Here is a 16,960-nt window from a genome sequence, read left to right as displayed (position 1 = left end):
CACACCCCACCCACACAAACACTCAGGCACCCAAACAGATACTCAGACAACCAATCAATAACCCATAGAGACACTCATATAGCTATTCACAAAATCGTGCAGCCGCTTATACACCAACAGACAGACAGATACAGACATTCACACAGTTTAGTCACTAGTCTGCAGTAAGATACGTTTAATGACTTACTTATAGAGTCAGTCACGCACCTACTAAATCATCCATTTACACACTTATACACCCACTCATTCTTCCATAGGTTTTTCCCTATATATATATTAAACATATTTAAAATTTATAGAAACACACACTCACTGGATGACGTCATCAGTGATGTCATCAGTGATGTTATTTCAGATGTCATCAGTGATGTCACGGACCATGTCATGAGTGATGTAATATGTGACATCATCAGCAGTGCATTGCGGGGGCGCGAGTTATAGTTAGCTGAACTAACTATAACGGGGGAATTTCTAGGGTTTTGTACGAGGGAAATGTTCAGCTAACTATAACACCCCTGAAACCTATGTTTTTTTCAGTGAATATATATATATATTTATGTATATATATATATATATATGTATACATATTCATTGTGTTTGCTATTTTCGCCCTCCAAACTGCCTTTTTAAAATGATATCTCCAAAGTCCAATTGTTTTCCTCGCCAAGATTGGTTCGGTTTTCAACATATTTTTCAAATACTGCTTGCAATGATCTTTTTTCTTCTCGTAAAGCTTTGGTGACCCAATCGTTGCATGGCCTGGCTTGCCCAGGTTTTGTTCACCTTTGTCTATTTTTTTTAATCCAAATTCAGCTACCAGGTCCTCTGTAATTCAGTCCATTCTAAGAGGTAGTTGCGGCTATTAGGTGAGGGTGAAAATTATTCTTATTGGTCCCAGTACTGCAAGGTCTTTGTTGCTAAGAGAGACGTCTGATTGGTAATCTCACCTGCCCAGTTGAGACATTTCAAATTGGATGGTCCAGGGTGAATCGTTATGGTTGCTATGCTTTGAAACACTGGTTTATTATATTCTAAAACAGTTATTTGAGATAAGTGGTCACTCTTCGATCTCAGCTCAATTTGAAAGTAATTGATATTGAAAAATAGGTTCAAACTTGCAAAAGTGTAATCTAAAACAGATTCTGTAGACTTGGAAACACATGCTGTTAGCTGATCCTTACGAAACAACCCATTCAATGCCCTCAACCCCGCTGCATGCAAAGAAGAGCCCAGTTGTTCCATTTTATTCCACTTCTGACTTCTCTTCACTGGATCGGGAATACTCCATAAGTGGTCCTGTAGGTAACTATGATCATCACTCCCGTCTCTAACATTCAACAAGTTAAAATTAAAACCTCCAGTTAAAAGGCACAGGGCATCTCTCTAGGATGATTTAGATTTTCTATAATTGTTTCTGTCTTTGTTAAGATTATATTTGTTCTTGTTTCTTTGTGGATTGATGCATCCATTTAACAACAGAAGGGTCAGTTTCCTTCCCAGTCGTAAATTATGATACCATGGCACGGAAAATTCCAATTTGGCTATTCTCAGATCCAAATTAGCGACAATATGTATGACAAGTCCCCATTCTACACAACCTTTTTTTGTGTTCTTTCAAGGCTTGTTTTTTACATTCAATATACCCAATTAGTGGAAAAGATGTGTCATACCATGTTATTTCAAACAAAAGGATAGAATGACTTCCAAAAATGCATTTATTACTTGACTGTCTGCAACTATACCAGTAAGACTACCCACCTTCCAAAAACACAGGATAAAACTGTTGGAACAATTGAAACATTATTTTAATTGTCTTGGTTTTGAATTAGCACTGTAGGAATCCATGGCCAATCGTTATCAACTTTTTCATTGTAAAATAAGGAAACCTATAACTATTGCACCAGGTTGCCAAGGTCTGATATATTGGCTTTGCCAATGCTTGTTTCCTTTGTTACATTGAAATAATTTATAAAAACAGTCTAACTCCATTCAAGAAGATGCTGAGCTAAATCAAGAGATTCACCATTTCAGCTCTAGGATCCCCAACCATCCATGGATATAAATTTAAAGCTGTTACATAGTCGTGGCCTGAGAGCAGCTTCTGTACGACCAGACTTTGTCCAGCAGGCCCGTCAGCCCCGCAGTGGTCGCATGGCAATATTCCATGCTTATTTTAAAAAGTTTGTCTCTTTCTCGAGGAGAATGTTTTCTGATCCCTAACCTTGACATTTCTCTTTTTCTAAGGGGATCAAGTGGACTCCAGTGGATTATACAGACAACACCATCATCTGCAGCTTGATTGAAGATGTGAGTAGCCTGTTTCCTTTGTGGTCTTATCAGAATTTTATTATGGATTGATTTATTTTGAAGATGACGGTCAACATCAACCTAGCAAAGACCTGTCAATCACTCAAGTGGTTGAATTTGTCATCACATGGTATGCATAGCAAAGCAGCTTTCTGTCTACAGAAAGATTGTGCTCTAAGAAGACATCATATTTATGTAAAAGTTCTCAGTCACATTGGTTACATTGTGACATTGCAGACCAGGGGCGGCTGGTGACATTTGAAAGTGGTGGGCGTAAACTTTCTAATCTGGATGAGTGCCCGACCGCCATATCGACGAGAAATTTACCAGTCCAGTGCCTGTAGGAAAAATTTAATAAGTGCAAGCACGCATGAGTGAATATCTGCAGAATGCCTAGGCGATGTCTCTGAAAATTCTTCTATTGTGCATCTGCAGAGAACATGTACACATGTGCATGCATTTACAACCTTCACAGGCACCGAAGTCAGGGGGATTGGGGTGGACGACTGTAAATGACTTCACTTCCGGTTCACGTACAGATATTGTCCTAGACTAGAGCCTTAATACCCTAATCACATCCACCAGTGTGTCCTTCAGCGGTGTTTATGTACACCACAAAACTGCAAAGGGTTCGTGTCGGACAAGAAGCAGCACCGTTATAAATATGTTTCCCTATTAAAATAAGGAAAAAGTAATTTCTATTGTGTACAGTGCTTGATATGTGACCAGGATTTATGGCGCGCAGAATCTGTCATTGGTGTGCCGCCGTATTTTTTGGAACGTGCATTTGCGCACTTGTCTGTGGGTTTGTGTTATAGGTGGAAACATTCTGAGCACTGCAGCCTGCCTGTGATGTCTGAGACCTTTGCAAGCTTCAGAGCGATGTCTGGGAGTGAAACAGACATAGTGCAAATGGAGTTAGGGCAGAACATGCAGCTTGCGTGTCTGTTTTAATAACATTAATCCATTGTATCTGGATAGAGACTGCGATGATACGTCCACGTATAGCGCATAGTTCTACGTTTGGCAGCACTGTAAATAATGGGCACTCATTCAATAATTCATTCACCTTTCATCAACGGCAGAAGGATAAAAGGCAGAGCAGGCAGGAAGCGAACTCCCCTCAGATCTCTGCAGAGGGTGCATTAACCCCCTGAGGCGTGTGGCTGGCTGCTGAAATAAAACAAGCCAGGGGTGCATGTGAGCTGCAGCGTTACCCAATGCTTTGCCACATTGCGGGGGCAGCCCTTGAATGAGAGAGGGCAGGGGTGCCTCCAGGTGACGGGGCACTTCAAGTCTTGACTTCTTTTCTGAAATGAATGAAAAGGATTGCGGGTTGGGGTGGCTGGGGTTTCGATATTGCTGGTTTGCAGAGAGGTTGATTCACGGGTTCTCCATGGCTGACAGATTTGAATTCTAGAAAGAATGGTCCTGGAGGGGGCTCTCAGTTTATCTCAAACCGTGTGCTGCCCCTCCCCGTCCCGTGTTCCCCTCTCGGGGCCTTTGAGCCTTTCTGGGGTCATTGTCAGACACAGCGGAGGTGATTTATGAGCAGGCTGGTCACCCTGAAGCCAAATCTAGAATTTCCGAACACATTCCATGGTCCCTGCATCTCTGCAGGGCTGGGGAAGGTTTGTCGCCTAACTCGATCTGTCATCTTCTTTTCAGAAGCATCCGGCAGATTCTCCATAGTTCTGCCACCATGACGGTCTCCAGCAGCCCCCTCGCATGAGCACCAGTTCCGTACACAAAGACATTCATTTATTTTTAGGCACTGGGAGATTTCGATTAACTAAGTGATCATTTGCCCAGGATCACAGGAGGTTGAGAGGACGCGGAGACTCAAGCTTGGTTCCCCTGCTTGTAATTTATACATAGTTTTCACAAGCACAATTTATTATTAGCATCCTTAAAAATAAACAGCACAAGTTTACAGCCGCATATTCGAACAGTGGCGATGGCAGCATTGGCGTACCATAGAAACACTGTCTTAAACATAGAAAATCAACCAAACGGAGTTTACCTTTTACTCTGTGGTCCACCGCTTCTGTAACTTGGAGAGTGATTGTAATTTCGGCCGGCCCAGGACATTTCCAGTGGCGAGGTAAGGAGCTCTGCCTCTAAGCACTAGGAGCAGAAGTCGTGTCCGTAAGCGCTAGGAACAGAAGGTGTGCCTGAAACTGAAAGCAATAAGGGCAAAGAGCTGTGCCTTTAGGCACGGGGTGCAGAAGAGGTGCCTGTGAGTACTAGGAACAGAAGCTGTCTGTAAGCGCTAGGAACAGAAGCTGCGTCTGTAAGCACTAAGGGTAAGGAACTGGGCCTCTAGGCACTAGGAGAAACTGCTGTGCGGCCCTCCGCTCTGCATGTTTATGGATTCACTTTACACCACGGCTGTGTTTCCCTCGCTCTTCTTATTAACATTATAAGGATTAAACGGATTAAACGGTTTTAATAAAAGCAGAAAGCCACCCACACCGGCGCCTGACGTCTCTAGTAGCTAATATGAATCACTGTTCCTTTACTGCAATCCGGGCGTTCTGCATCGTGTAGGTACTCGGAGGAACCGTAAAAAGAAAAGAGGCCAGATATGAAAACGCTGTATCCATGCATTAACAAACCTAAAACCCGATTTAATGTCTATTCCTCCATATCAGCTCTTAATCCATCGAAACATTTGTTCGACCAATTTCCATCGCCTGTAAATCAAGCCGATGGGTTTTTTCTGTTCCTGGAAACTGTGTTAAAACATTACAGCAGAGGCGGCCACTGCTATGAACATATTATGGTCTGTGGTCCAGCAGCTTTCAGCAAATCCTGCTCAGGGTGGCAACGGGTTCTCTGCTGATGCTCGGTTACATAATGTGAAGATCCGTGACTTCACCCGCGGCCTTTTCCATCAGAATTCAGAGCGCACCAATGGAACAGTCGCGGCTTGTGGGAGGGGGGGGGGGGGGGGGGGGGGTGGAGGGGATTCGTGCGGGGGGGGGCTGGGGTGGAGTGTTAAAATAAATTTAAAAAATCCTTATCCTACCTGAGGTCCTCAGCAGGTCCGCGCTGCCTCGGGTCCGTTGGCGCCTACAGCCCCTCTCAGCCAATCCTGGCGCTGTCAGCAGCGCCAGGATTGGCTTAGGGCACGGTTACTGCTCGCCCGCCTGCTTTGCTCAACCCTCGCTCTCCTAATGGGCATGCGCCAGCCAGAGCAGACACTAGTTCGCATGACTGGGCATGGCGAGAAAATTCGCTCACCTTCCCCACTCATGCGCACTTGTGCTGCTGCCTGTTGCCCCTGGTCCGTCTGACAATCATGTAAGACAACATGTCGCCGGACCGCCCGCCCCCTTCAGACTCTGAAGGGGGTGGGCGGTCCAACGTCATGCTGACTGACATGATTGTCAGTTCTCCCTCGGCGTCTTTGAACTTAAGTAACTGATTCAGTTTACTTACGTTCAAAGACGCCGAGGGAGCTGCGGGCGGGGGAGCTACACCCCAACGCCCTAATGGACGCACCGCGGCTGTTGCAGACCATGGATAATACATAGGGCCTCATTACGATGTCGGGCAGAAAGCCTCCGCCGGAAACCGACTCGTAATCGGGACCCACCGAAAAGAGGTCAGCAGTTCCGACCGCCGGAATATGATGTGACCGAACACTGTTCGGTCGGAGTCCCATTGTTCCCTATGGGAGCTTGTGTTCCGCCTGACAACTGGCCGTAACACAGGCTCCTATGGGGGATGGGGTGTTTGCGGAAATCCTTGCACTCTGTCACAGGCACCCCGCGGTGACTGCCACACAGTACATGGTTTTACAGAGGGGTCCCTTAGGTACTCCCTTGGCCATCAGCCGTAGGCCGCGGGGGCAATGGGTCCTAAAGGGGGGCCCCAAATTGACTTTCTGACAGCCTTTCCGTGCTGGACGCGGAAAGGCTGTTGGAAATCTACATCGTAATCCTGAGGGTGTAAACGCTGTCGAAAGGGGTGTACGGTGTGGTTCCGACCCATATGAATACTCCGCGAGTCGCTCGGAACCGATTCTGAATGACCGCGCAGTTTACATTCGGACCACGACATCGTAATCGGGTGGTCGGAATGGCAACCGACTGAGTCTGTCGGAAGGGCTCCGACGTGGTCGAGGAGATTCTGACTGTCGGGAGGAGGCTTTCCGCCCGACATCGTAATCGGCCCGATAATTTTATTTAAGCCACCTGTGCTGGGACAAGTGGTTTAATGCCACCTGCAGACTTGAGCCTCTTTCCTTAATGGATAAACATTTGTGTGAAACTATAAATTGCTTAATCTTCTGGGCTTTCCTCGCTTCTCTGTAGAGCACAAAGGGTATCCTGGCCCTCCTGGATGAAGAGTGTCTCCGCCCTGGAACTGTATCCGACGCCACCTTCCTCTCCAAACTCAGTAAGGCATTTAGCAGACACGAGCACTTCAAGAGCAGAGCAAGCCAAAACGAGAAGATGATCGCAGTGAAAGGCATGCGCGACAACTGCTTCGAAATCAAGCACTACGCTGGCCAGGTAAGGTAACGGCAGGATGTGATGGCAACTTTCCCCGCCAAGGCAGGAACTTTTCACCCACAAACAGAAACAGAATATCAAAATGACCAGTATGCTAGTCATGTAAAGGGTAACCAATGGAATTAGTTTTTTGACAATTTTTAAATTTCATGCTGCCCTAAGATCTCAACAGCAGTTGCCTATTTGTCCTTGAAATTATTTTTTTAACATTATATCATCAGAGCAGTGACCAAAGTGAATATAAGTGTGAAAAGGCACTGTGAGTAAGGGGATAAAACACTATGTAAAGATTTTAAAAACTGTTGTGACAGATGACATTGAACCTACATTGCTTATGTTACTGGTTGAAACTTCAGTTGACTGGGTTGTAACTCTGTCAATACTGTTTTGTTTCTCTCCTTGTAATGCCAGATATTAGAATATACTGCTGTGTAGGCAAAGAAGCATTTGTGGAAACTGGTACCAGTATTCATGCATCCCACCCCTGGTACAAGGATCTACTGCTGGGTGCCAAACAGCTCAGGCAACACCCGCCTCCTCCCCCTCGCCTTTTGGGTCAATTAGCCAGGTGATGCCAGTCTTCTTTTTCTGATTCCAGGACCCTAAACTCAAGATCAACTACTGTACTAAATTATATATTTGCCCGGTACAAGAGTTAATCCATTCACTTTCATGGCGTATGTTAAGGCAGTGCTTAATTGGTAAAATAATAGGTGCCAGGGCTTTTTTTACAAGGCAACTGCAGCTTGCCCCACCTATCGCCCCTGTCATTGCTGCCAAAACAATTACTAACCATCTCGCTCACCTGCAAGTGCGACAGTTTAGATTATTCCGGATCTCCAAAGCTAAAGGAATTGGTAGTGAGGCAGGTATTAGTAATTTTTTAATGTGTATTGTATTCATAAACACCCATTGTTATGCTCATCTCTAAATTAGATGAGCAGCGCCACCATGTGGCAGACTGTCATAAGTGCAGTGTTGACAATCTAGTGCTGGTGCTGAGCAACGGAAACCAATTAAGTGGCTGTGTGGAGCACCGGAATCCACCAGTTCAAATTAAGCAACGATGGAGAGTAGTGCAGGTGAAATATTTGAGACCTTTCATTATATGTCAAAAAAGTGCCATGACCCTGTGCCCAATTCATACTTTAGGGAGATCGAGAGCTTGCAGAGGGACCTCCTCTGGGATGGACGGCCACGTATAGCCTTCACAAAGCTCACACTTGGGTGGTATGACGGTGGAATTGGGCTGCCTGACATTAAAAAATACTATTGGGCGGCTCACCTCACAGCCATCAACCATGGCACTTATGGCCCCCCTGATGCCCCTGGATTTCGTATGGACCGCTGGCTACTCCCCGGCGGGACCTACAACCGTGCACTGTACTCCACACCTGGCAAGATACCGCTTACGGGGCCCACCAACCACACGGTTAGGGTATGGCATACGGCGACAAAATCGCTGGGTTGGGCGAACAAACTTACGCTAGCCACCCCGCTCTGGGACTCGCAAAAGTTAGGATACCTGGGCGACTCAAAAGGTTTTGATAAGTGGGACCTTATCGGTATTTCCACTATCGGAGATCTCTGGACGGCGGAGGGAGTGAAGTCGTTTAACACGCTCCAGACGCAACACTCAATGGCTGACTCAGAGTTGTTCAGATATCTTCAGGTCCGCCACGCGCTACAGGCCGCTTTGCCAAGGGACGCCGCCCTACCAGCTAACTCCCCGCTGGAGGACAGACTCCTTGATGGATATCTCCCAGAGCGTGCCATATCTCTGACTTACAGGAAGATAATTAATAACATGCCTGACCCCCTGACCCTACTGCGGGAAAAATGGACTGAGGACGGAATAGAACTAGACGACGAAGGGTGGCAGACGGCCATTTCATCCCCCAAAACAGTAGCAATCTCAGCCCGGCTCCGCCTGGTGCAATTAAAAATTCTACACAGAACATATATTACGGGGCCCCAATTGGTACATATGGGGGGACACACAGATGGGTCATGTAGACGTGGGTGTTCCCAGCCAGGTATCTTCACACACATCCTCTGGCACTGCAGGTTCATCCAGGAGTATTGGCACAAGATACATGCCATCATGAGTGAAACCCTCGAGATTGACATCCGGCCGGAGGCTCCTAGATGCCTCCTAAATATTTGGGAGCCCACAGACCTCAATGCCTACGCCATACACTGGGTGACACTTGCCTGTATGATAGCCAAGAGGAACATTGCGCAGCACTGGGGGGCTGCCCAGGCACCTGCAATAAATGACTGGGAAAAGGACCTTGATTGGTGCATGCAACGAGAAAAATCTGTTTACATTGCAAGGGGCTGCCCCAGAAAATGGTCCAAAATCTGGACCCCCTGGAACTTATACCGAGGTGAAATATGTACCCCTCCCAGACTCTACGACGACGATGTCTCCCCTTCCCCGTAACTCCAACTGTATAAATGTGTTATGCATTGCTGAATCCTTGTGCTTGCCAATGCCTCTGCGGTGTTCTTATGAAACTATGCCTTGTTGTCGATGTTTCTTCAATAAAAAGAGTTATAAAAAAAAAAAAAAGTGCCATGAATTGTGGTGATATTAAACTTCTAGACACTGTAAATGTCTGTTTGTCACTCTTAAACCCGATTACAACTGGCCTCTGAAATTGTAATCCTGCTCGCAGTGATGAGTGGAGCGATGTTTATCACACCCAGTAATCAACAGGGGCAATAAAGATTGCACCCTGTGTTACATTTCAGCCCAAACCTGCTACAATTTAACAAGGGGAAAAATGCAGTAAGCACCTACATCTGCGTGTTATTTTCCAAAAAGACAGAATAGGCAATAATTATCTCCTCCTACACAGGCCACTTTTAATCAGGCCCTTGGACCTTCGATACAAGTTGAGCAGAATAGGGTAGCATTTTTACCTCATATGGTAAATAGCACTTCTCTTAACTAAAACCAGAGAGAAACATATTATTCAGCCCAGAAGGGGAGAGAGAAAACCGTTTTCTGCAAATGGGTTTAGAAGACCACGGTCTACCTAGTTCATTCAATCACACTAAATGTTTCCTACTACATTACCATACTTGGACCCAGAAGGTGCAGTTGAAGTTTTGTGCATGGTACGTCCACTTTATGACAATAACTCAATAATCCTAGTTGTTTTTTTTATGACCCTCATCCACTCTAATAGATGAATGCTTAATCATCGATCGCATTCTGGGTCCTAAAAACCAAGATGGGCTTGGTTGTATCCCAGGGAGCACTTTTGAGAATATTGTCTTGCCAGGGTCTAGAATAAAATATCTTAAATCACCTAGGTATCCTTTTAATCAATGTTTTTTTAAAGTATAGATAAAAAACAAATCTTGGGTGAAATAGGCCCGCACACGAAAACCATGTGGACATGTTTCAGCCTTACAGGTAAGTGACCCAAAGGGTTCACGGGCTTTCATCAGAATTAGAATATGCCCTGGTCTGAATGAAGAAGGTTATTATATGGAGATTCTATTAGCCTCCTCAGCTAAGTCAATCCAATCTTGGTGGGACAAAAAGATGAACCTAAAATGTGAAGGGCTACTCGCCCTATAGTTAAGTCTATATTGTGACATAACGAGGTGGGGGGAACGTGCCCATGCAGTTACACACTGTACAACGTAGATGCCAGTATTTCGCGAAAATTGGTATGTAGAGAGAAAAGATAACCATCTATGTTGCACTCACTTTCAGGTAGGTGCAGAAGTTGAGCATTCTGTCAAAAATCTGTTGCGCACATCCTCAAGGGTGCAATGCCGCTAGTGGACACCTATAGTAATCCTCATGAAAAAATAAATAACTAGGATTGTTGGGTTATTGTCATAAAGAAGATGTGCCTTGCACAAAACTCCATCTCTCTCTTCTGGGTCCGAGTATGGTAGTGTGGTAGGATATTTTTAGTGTGGTTGATTTAGCTTGGGAAGCCGTGTCCTAATATGAGCAGTGTGAAGTTCTAGGTAGTTTTGTAAACAATACGAATTCTAGTGAATCCTATTGAATCCCACATACGGCAAAATGGCGGAACAATTGGGTCTAAGTTATTCAAATGAAGTAACTTCATCAATTCTGTCAGCATCACCATTAATCAATGAAACAAACATATCTCAAGAGCTCCCATAAGCAGAGGGATTGTACACATTAAGAGAACTGAAAAAGGAATCAGGTCAAGCCATTGCTTCGTGGAACAATCATGATGGAATATCTAAGAGCAAAGGCACCTCCAGTCAATCTGATTGTTAACAACAAACCCAGTATTTTCTTTTAGGACAAGCAATTAAATAAAAAGTGGTCTCTTGTAGAATGTTTATGTTACCAGGACTGATTATTAATACAGCTAAACGCTTGTGAGATGTAATCATTATTACAATTAAAATCTGTGAAGACCATTTGAATATTTTGATTAAAATTAATGTCTTTAAAAAAAGCTTGAGGAGATAAACAAGAAAATCGGGGAGTATAAAGATTTCTTCACTCAAATGAAAGTCACCAAATTACAGAAGGATATAAAAAATTATGTCACGAAAGGGTGTGCCTCTAAACAAAGGATGGTTACATAGGGAAGTGCCATGACCAATAAAATACAGCCAGATATAGGAGTTAGTCCTTTGACTCAGAAGACACTTCCACTGACAGTTCAAACAACAGAACATGCAGCAAACAGGCAAACCAGAGAGGGAGATGATCCAGAACCAGTATTACCAACCATTACCCCCCCCAACTAATACATTTCTGGTCCCCCTATGGCTCACTTCTATGCACGGACCCACCGTTTCCATTTTTCAAGAAACTCTGGCTTTTTAAGAAGAGGTGGCTAGAGGGGAAAGTGAGGAGGAAAAGTATACACTGCTAGGAAGAACAAGAGCAAGTCGGGGCACAAATCAGAAACAAAACAAAAGAACCAAACCCAGGTGGGTTGTATACCTAGTAGTAAACCCGACACCCCTTAGTTACTAACAAAAGGAGAGGAACAAGTCCTGAATAACGGGTTGGGCTTTGTTCCTACAAATTTTGCTGACAAATTCAAATTGAGATGCAAAATTGGCAAATTCTTCCTGGAAATCCAGGTTAAGGCTTTTTTTCAAAATACAACAGCCACCCACCAGACCCCAGGCACTCTGATCTAAAAAAGAACTTCCTTTTCAACCCACCAATGGCAGTAATACCTCCTGAGGTATTATCCTTTAAATATGTAGTTACAAAAGAAATAGAAGCACTTGACGCTAGGACAACACAGTATCACAACCTCAATAGACAAGAAAGAATGGGCTTGAAATCCTTGCAGGGGAGGGACAATGTACTCATCAAACAGGCTGACACAGGTGGGGCTATAGTACATCATGGAAGCTTGCCATGAAGCATGTTTGACCCTATTAGGAGTTGACGGAAACTATCAGGCTTTGCAAAGAGGCTCAACCAAGGAAATCCAAGCAGAAATGATGGGTCTGGTAGAAGAAGCTAAAACACACAATTGGATAACAAAAGCAGAAGCAGAGTTTCTGGTCACTGAAAAACTAAAAACTCCATACTTTTACACCTTGCCTAAAAATTCTCAAACAGAAAGATTCACGGCCTGGGCTTCCAATTGTTTCAAGGATTGGTTCAGTCCTAGAACCATTCTCTATCTTTGTGGCCTGGTTCCTGCGACCCTTGGTTACTAAAGTGTAGTCATTTATAAAATTCACCAATCATCTACTGGATAGGAGAACAGATTTACCTTTAGAGACAATATTGAGCTCATGATTGGGTTAGATGTTGAGGCACTTTACACCAGTATCCCCAAAGATGAGAGTCTTGGAGTCATCGAGAATCTACTCAAAGCAGAGGAGTGGACTTTCAATGCCCATATTGACTGGATAATGAAACTAGCCAGGATAGCCCTTAAGAAACACTTTTTTGAATATGAAGTTACCATTTACCTACTAAGACACGATACATCGATGGGGAGAACCTTTGCCTTGAGTATAGCAGGCCTTCATGTCCACTAATTTGAAAAAGATCACATTTGGTTTAATAGTCCCTTGTCCAGTTACCTGAGAATGTGGTGCTGCTACTTTGATGATGTCTATATCATCTAGAGTAGCAACAACACTAGTGCAAAATAATTGTTAGGATGGCTGCATGGCTAAAACCTGTTCCTAAAGTTCACGATGACTATGGGTAATGCAGAGATTTCCTTCCTAGATTTGATTAATAGAGCAGATAACAACAGACTGACAACAGCATGTATACCAAGCCCACTGACAAAAACAGCTTACACCACTTGGCGAGTGCACATCTGTGCTCTCTGAGGGAGAACCTGCCAGTAGGACAATTTCTCTGCATTAGGAGGAACCGCTCAAATATTTAGGACTATAAAACTGAGGCAGGAAAGTTGAAAAGTAAACTGGTTGAGAAACAATACCACAAACACATGACAAATAAAACAAACAAAAGAGCCAGTAATAACAATAGACATGGCCTTCTTGAAGAAAAAACAAGAGGGTAGAAAAGCCATTTGATTTGCATATAGTAATGTATCCAACACAGTGAAAAAAATCATAAATAAACACTGGTGCATTTTGAATTGGAACTAGTATTTGAACTTTGAGAAACCACATTTCTTCTTTCGGTGAAACATGAGCGTGAGAGACTTGTTAATTCACACTTAGGAATGACCAAAGAACATTATGTGACCTTCCTGGCATCACAGGACATTATCCCTGAGAGCAAGGCTCAGTATGCCCCTATCCTACGCACAGCAAGGAAGCAGGCTTGGGATTGAAAATGTCCTGGGAACAAAGAACCCACACACACTGTAACTTCAATATTGTGGTGTATTCGATTGAATGTCCCTGTAAATTAAAGTAAATAGAGATAACATCGAGAAATATTTAAATGAGAATTATTCAACACCGGGGAAGATAATAGCAAAGATCACTGAACATCGAAACAACGTCCTGTGCCAGAAGAGTACAATCCGGTTGACGTCCCATTATCTTGAAAAAATTCATTCACAGTGATAATAATCTGAAATGGACAATAATAGAAACAGTAACATCCGGTATTATTATGAAAAGAACTTTATTAGAACATGAGCAAAGATGGGCGTACAAATAGCAGACACATAAGGGCGGCCTCTATGATGAGATTCCATGGAACCAACTCAACAGTATACAATGAAATAATATGGGGATATGTATTTTCCGACAATCCAACAAGGGGGTCTCTGTTCCTAAAAGGAAAGAGAGGAAAAGAAAAAAAGAAAGGAAAAGTGATGGACAGACAGGTAACGGACAGTTAACAAGGCTGTTTCTTGTTGCCGTACAAAAGGGGGTGGTGATGGACGGAGCATCAGAACCAATCAAACACTCACACCCAGTCAACAGATCTGGGTTTGATCCATCACCGTTCTTTAGCCCACTCTGCCACCCCAGTTCAGACATGGCCATATGCAAATCAGTCTGACCCTGTGCCTCATGGGAACAGTCCAGCCCGAACTGCCAAGCCATGCCTTCCCTGGACCGGAAACAAGCTTCCTAGGACCGGTTTCTGGCATTTCAGCCGTCTTCAGCCAGGCTTGCTTGAATCCAGTGGCAAAGTGAGCAAGGGACTCACGTCTGAGCATACCCTGCCAACTTATGGTGAACAAAGCGGTACAAAAGGAGGTGGTGATGGACGGAGCATCAGAACCAATCAAACACTCACACCCAGTCAACAGATCTGGGTTTGATCCATCACCGTTCTTTAGCCCACTCTGCCACCCCAGTTCAGACATGGCCATATGCAAATCAGTCTGACCCTGTGCCTCATGGGAACAGTCCAGCCCGAACTGCCAAGCCATGCCTTCCCTGGACCGGAAACAAGCTTCCTAGGACCGGTTTCTGGCATTTCAGCCGTCTTCAGCCAGGCTTGCTTGAATCCAGTGGCAAAGTGAGCAAGGGACTCACGTCTGAGCATACCCTGCCAACTTATGGCGAACAAAGCGGTACAAAAGGGGGTGGTGATGGACGGAGCATCAGAACCAATCAAACACTCACACCCAGTCAACAGATCTGGGTTTGATCCATCACCGTTCTTTAGCCCACTCTGCCACCCCAGTTCAGACATGGCCATATGCAAATCAGTCTGACCCTGTGCCTCATGGGAACAGTCCAGCCCGAACTGCCAAGCCATGCCTTCCCTGGACCGGAAACAAGCTTCCTAGGACCGGTTTCTGGCATTTCAGCCGTCTTCAGCCAGGCTTGCTTGAATCCAGTGGCAAAGTGAGCAAGGGACTCACGTCTCAGCATACCCTGCCAACTTATGGCGAACAAAGCGGTACAAAAGGGGGTGGTGATGGACGGAGCATCAGAACCAATCAAACACTCACACCCAGTCAACAGATCTGGGTTTGATCCATCACCGTTCTTTAGCCCACTCTGCCACCCCAGTTCAGACATGGCCATATGCAAATCAGTCTGACCCTGAGCCTCATGGGAACAGTCCAGCCCGAACTGCCAAGCCATGCCTTCCCTGGACTGGAAACAAGCTTCCTAGGACCGGTTTCTGGCATTTCAGCCGTCTTCAGCCAGGCTTGCTTGAATCCAGTGGCAAAGTGAGCAAGGGACTCACGTCTGAGCATACCCTGCCAACTTATGGCGAACAAAGCGGTACAAAAGGGGGTGGTAATGGACGGAGCATCAGAACCAATCAAACACTCACACCCAGTCAACAGATCTGGGTTTGATCCATCACCGTTCTTTAGCCCACTCTGCCACCCCAGTTCAGACATGGCCATATGCAAATCAGTCTGACCCTGTGCCTCATGGGAACAGTCCAGCCCGAACTGCCAAGCCATGCCTTCCCTGGACCGGAAACAAGCTTCCTAGGACCGGTTTCTGGCATTTCAGCCGTCTTCAGCCAGGCTTGCTTGAATCCAGTGGCAAAGTGAGCAAGGGACTCACGTCTGAGCATACCCTGCCAACTTATGGCGAACAAAGCGGTACAAAAGGGGGTGGTGATGGACGGAGCATCAGAACCAATCAAACACTCACACCCAGTCAACAGATTTGGGTTTGATCCATCACCGTTCTTTAGCCCACTCTGCCACCCCAGTTCAGACATGGCCATATGCAAATCAGTCTGACCCTGTGCCTCATGGGAACAGTCCAGCCCGAACTGCCAAGCCATGCCTTCCCTGGACCGGAAACAAGCTTCCTAGGACCGGTTTCTGGCATTTCAGCCGTCTTCAGCCAGGCTTGCTTGAATCCAGTGGCAAAGTGAGCAAGGGACTCACGTCTGAGCATACCCTGCCAACTTATGGCGAACAAAGCGGTACAAAAGGGGGTGGTGATGGACGGAGCATCAGAACCAATCAAACACTCACACCCAGTCAACAGATCTGGGTTTGATCCATCACCGTTCTTTAGCCCACTCTGCCACCCCAGTTCAGACATGGCCATATGCAAATCAGTCTGACCCTGTGCCTCATGGGAACAGTCCAGCCCGAACTGCCAAGCCATGCCTTCCCTGGACCGGAAACAAGCTTCCTAGGACCGGTTTCTGGCATTTCAGCCGTCTTCAGCCAGGCTTGCTTGAATCCAGTGGCAAAGTGAGCAAGGGACTCACGTCTGAGCATACCCTGCCAACTTATGGCGAACAAAGCGGTACAAAAGGGGGTGGTGATGGACGGAGCATCAGAACCAATCAAACACTCACACCCAGTCAACAGATCTGGGTTTGATCCACCACCGTTCTTTAGCCCACTCTGCCACCCCAGTTCAGACATGGCATTATGCAAATCAGTCTGACCCTGTGCCTCATGGGAACAGTCCAGCCCGAACTGCCAAGCCATGCCTTCCCTGGACCGGAAACAAGCTTCCTAGGACCGGTTTCTGGCATTTCAGCCGTCTTCAGCCAGGCTTGCTTGAATCCAGTGGCAAAGTGAGCAAGGGACTCACGTCCGAGCATACCCTGCCAACTTATGGCGAACAAAGCGGTACAAAAGGGGGTGGTGATGGACGGAGCATCAGAACCAATCAAACACTCACACCCAGTCAACAGATCTGGGTTTGATCCATCACCGTTCTTTAGCCCACTCTGCCACCCCAGATCAGACATGGCCATATGCAAA

At 45.5% G+C, this 16,960-nt stretch overlaps 1 protein-coding gene across 1 annotated transcript in view; it reads left to right on the top strand.

The window, feature by feature from the left end:
• Positions 1 to 16,960, top strand: part of MYO1A (myosin IA) — a 357,566-nt gene that overhangs the window by 205,184 nt on the left and 135,422 nt on the right. Inside the window, exons 15-16 of the mRNA XM_085600969.1 lie at positions 2,245 to 2,307; positions 6,630 to 6,830. Of these exons, the coding sequence (XP_085457095.1) occupies positions 2,245 to 2,307; positions 6,630 to 6,830 (264 nt within the window). The remainder of the gene's footprint in view (positions 1 to 2,244; positions 2,308 to 6,629; positions 6,831 to 16,960) is intronic.

Source organism: Triturus cristatus, chromosome 4_2 (assembly GCF_964204655.1).
Source record: "Triturus cristatus chromosome 4_2, aTriCri1.1, whole genome shotgun sequence".
NCBI classification, from domain to species: domain Eukaryota; kingdom Metazoa; phylum Chordata; class Amphibia; order Caudata; family Salamandridae; genus Triturus; species Triturus cristatus.
The sequence above is the reverse complement of the archived record's forward strand: the minus strand, read 5'-3'. Positions and strand labels throughout refer to the sequence as shown.